The sequence below is a fragment of the Monopterus albus genome, unplaced genomic scaffold (assembly GCF_001952655.1).
Source record: "Monopterus albus unplaced genomic scaffold, M_albus_1.0 scaffold233.1, whole genome shotgun sequence".
NCBI lineage: Eukaryota > Metazoa > Chordata > Actinopteri > Synbranchiformes > Synbranchidae > Monopterus > Monopterus albus.
In genome coordinates this window covers 88,645-90,694 of record NW_018128113.1, presented here as the reverse complement: position 1 = coordinate 90,694, position 2,050 = coordinate 88,645, and the positions used below count along the sequence as shown (strand labels likewise).

The window sequence follows — 2,050 nt, the reverse complement described above, 5'->3', positions numbered from 1 at the left end:
AGGAAAGGGAGAGGGTTGTCAGTAATAACATGAAGGACTACAGACTGCTATTGTCTGTTTGATTTAAAGCCTACTGTTGCTTCAGAAAATGCAAAAGTTAGATTTTTGCATTTAAATTTTCTGCTGATGTTTGCTTAAATGATAAATTCCCTACAGTAACACTGTTACATTCAAGTATTTTACACAAAACATTTGAAAGTTATGAATGTGTCAATTGTCAATCTATCACCTTGGACGTTCCTTTAGTAGAGTAGTAGAGACCCGAGCGTCGCAGGAACATGTAGAGCTTCTTCCAGGACTTACGTCCAGGCTCCTTCATGTACAGATAGCCCTGGATCTCTGGACAGCTGCTGGCGTTCAAAAAGTTCTGCAGAAAACACACAACAGCATCTGCTGGGAACAATGATACAGGGGAACTGAATGTAACACAAATGTTTGTGTCTGCTTCTAACATCCTGGAAACGTCATGTTCCTTAGTACTGTTAAATGCATTTAAAAATCTATTATGTCCAGAGATCTCAGTGGCATAATGAACCAGGCTCTTTTTCTTTATTCCTAAAAATTTTATACATACTGTACATACAGTATGTTTGGACTACCAGATGTGATCAAAAAGGTAAAAATCATTCAGTCAAAAATGTTTTCCTTCTTTCACTTTTTTACTCAGCAGCTGCTTAGGAGTCAGCTGTGTGTTTCTGTGCACTGAGCTATCGCCTCACCTGTAAGAGCGGTGACTGAGGGCTTGAGCCATCAGACTCCTGACACCAAGCCACCATCTGCTCTGGGAAGAAGTTCTGCATAGAGAAACACACAAAGAAGCCGAGGATAAGTGATAGAGAACGAAAAAGAGAGAATGAGAGACGGGCTACTAGAAGCCACTTAGTGCATTTGCAGCCTTGGAGTGGGTTAGTGTTCTAATACGCCTCTCCTTCTGTGTATGTATGTGTGTATGTGTCTGGTGAGCACAAGGACTCAGAGACAAAGTGGTGGGGGTGAGAGCAGCCACTCCAGGCCTGGGAGAAGATGCAGTATGATCTCACCCGCTGATGTAATCCCCTTTAGCCAGCAGCACAACTCTTAGAGTGATCGACAGGCTGTGGCCAGCACTCTTTGGTTTTACTGTACTCATTACCACAGAGCTGAGGTCACCTGCTGGCTCTGGCCCTCACCTAAATCACCACAGCAATAATGTCACAGTATACCCACCCAGCACATAACAGCACAGCCCCACGCAGAGTCCACATCAGCAAAAGATACCATGCAAACCAGCTAATGCTGATTCGTTGGCTGTCAGAGGCAAGTTTGTGTCCTTAAAATGATGAACAGCTTTGCTGGTAACCACCAGCGCTAAGACAGAAAAAGGTGCAAAGATAAGCTGGAAGTTTACCCAGTATCATTTTATAGACAAAAAATATACCAGTTGTTGTATACGAAAGGTCAGTGATGTCCATCCCACCAACTCATAAAGAATGCAGTGGTGAGTAAGAGACTTTGCATTTGTAGTGAAATGCAAGGATGCATGGTGCACTGAATCAAGGCTTCATAAAACAGAGGAGGTGGCATGCATATATAATTCACTGATCAGCCATAACATTATGACCACCTGCCTAACACTGTTTACATAGGAGTCAATGTGGCAGATGGTCGGTCCTCATGTCACTCTGCAGCTCACTGTGCATCTTCTGTGACTCCATTTGCTTCCACAGTCAGGAAGAGCACAGATGTGTCTACAATTCAGTGAAAAACTTATGTAAAAGGAGTGAAACTGGTCGTGAGGACGAGTTAGAGAGAATTTCTTAGACCAATCCAACAGCCTCACCACTCTAGGTGTGATATCACCACTACAGCCCCTGACTCTTTCTCTTCATAGAGACCAATGGACAGTATTTCTCATGTCCAACCAAATTTTAATTTTTTGAAAAGTACAAATGGAAGTTAAAAGTTTAATCTACAGTAGGTCAACCTCATCATCAGTGAGCCATGGGCGTCCATGACCCTGTCTCCAGTTCACCATCTGTCCTTCCTTAGACACTGTTGGTAGGTACTAACC

General features: G+C 43.1%; 1 protein-coding gene across 1 annotated transcript in view; it reads right to left on the bottom strand.

The window, feature by feature from the left end:
• Positions 1–2,050, bottom strand: part of LOC109971729 (growth factor receptor-bound protein 10-like) — a 40,059-nt gene that overhangs the window by 6,243 nt on the left and 31,766 nt on the right. The window contains exons 8-9 of the mRNA XM_020620165.1: positions 720–794; positions 230–367 (exon numbers count right to left, since the gene is read on the bottom strand). Coding sequence (XP_020475821.1) covers positions 230–367; positions 720–794 — 213 coding nt within the window. The remainder of the gene's footprint in view (positions 1–229; positions 368–719; positions 795–2,050) is intronic.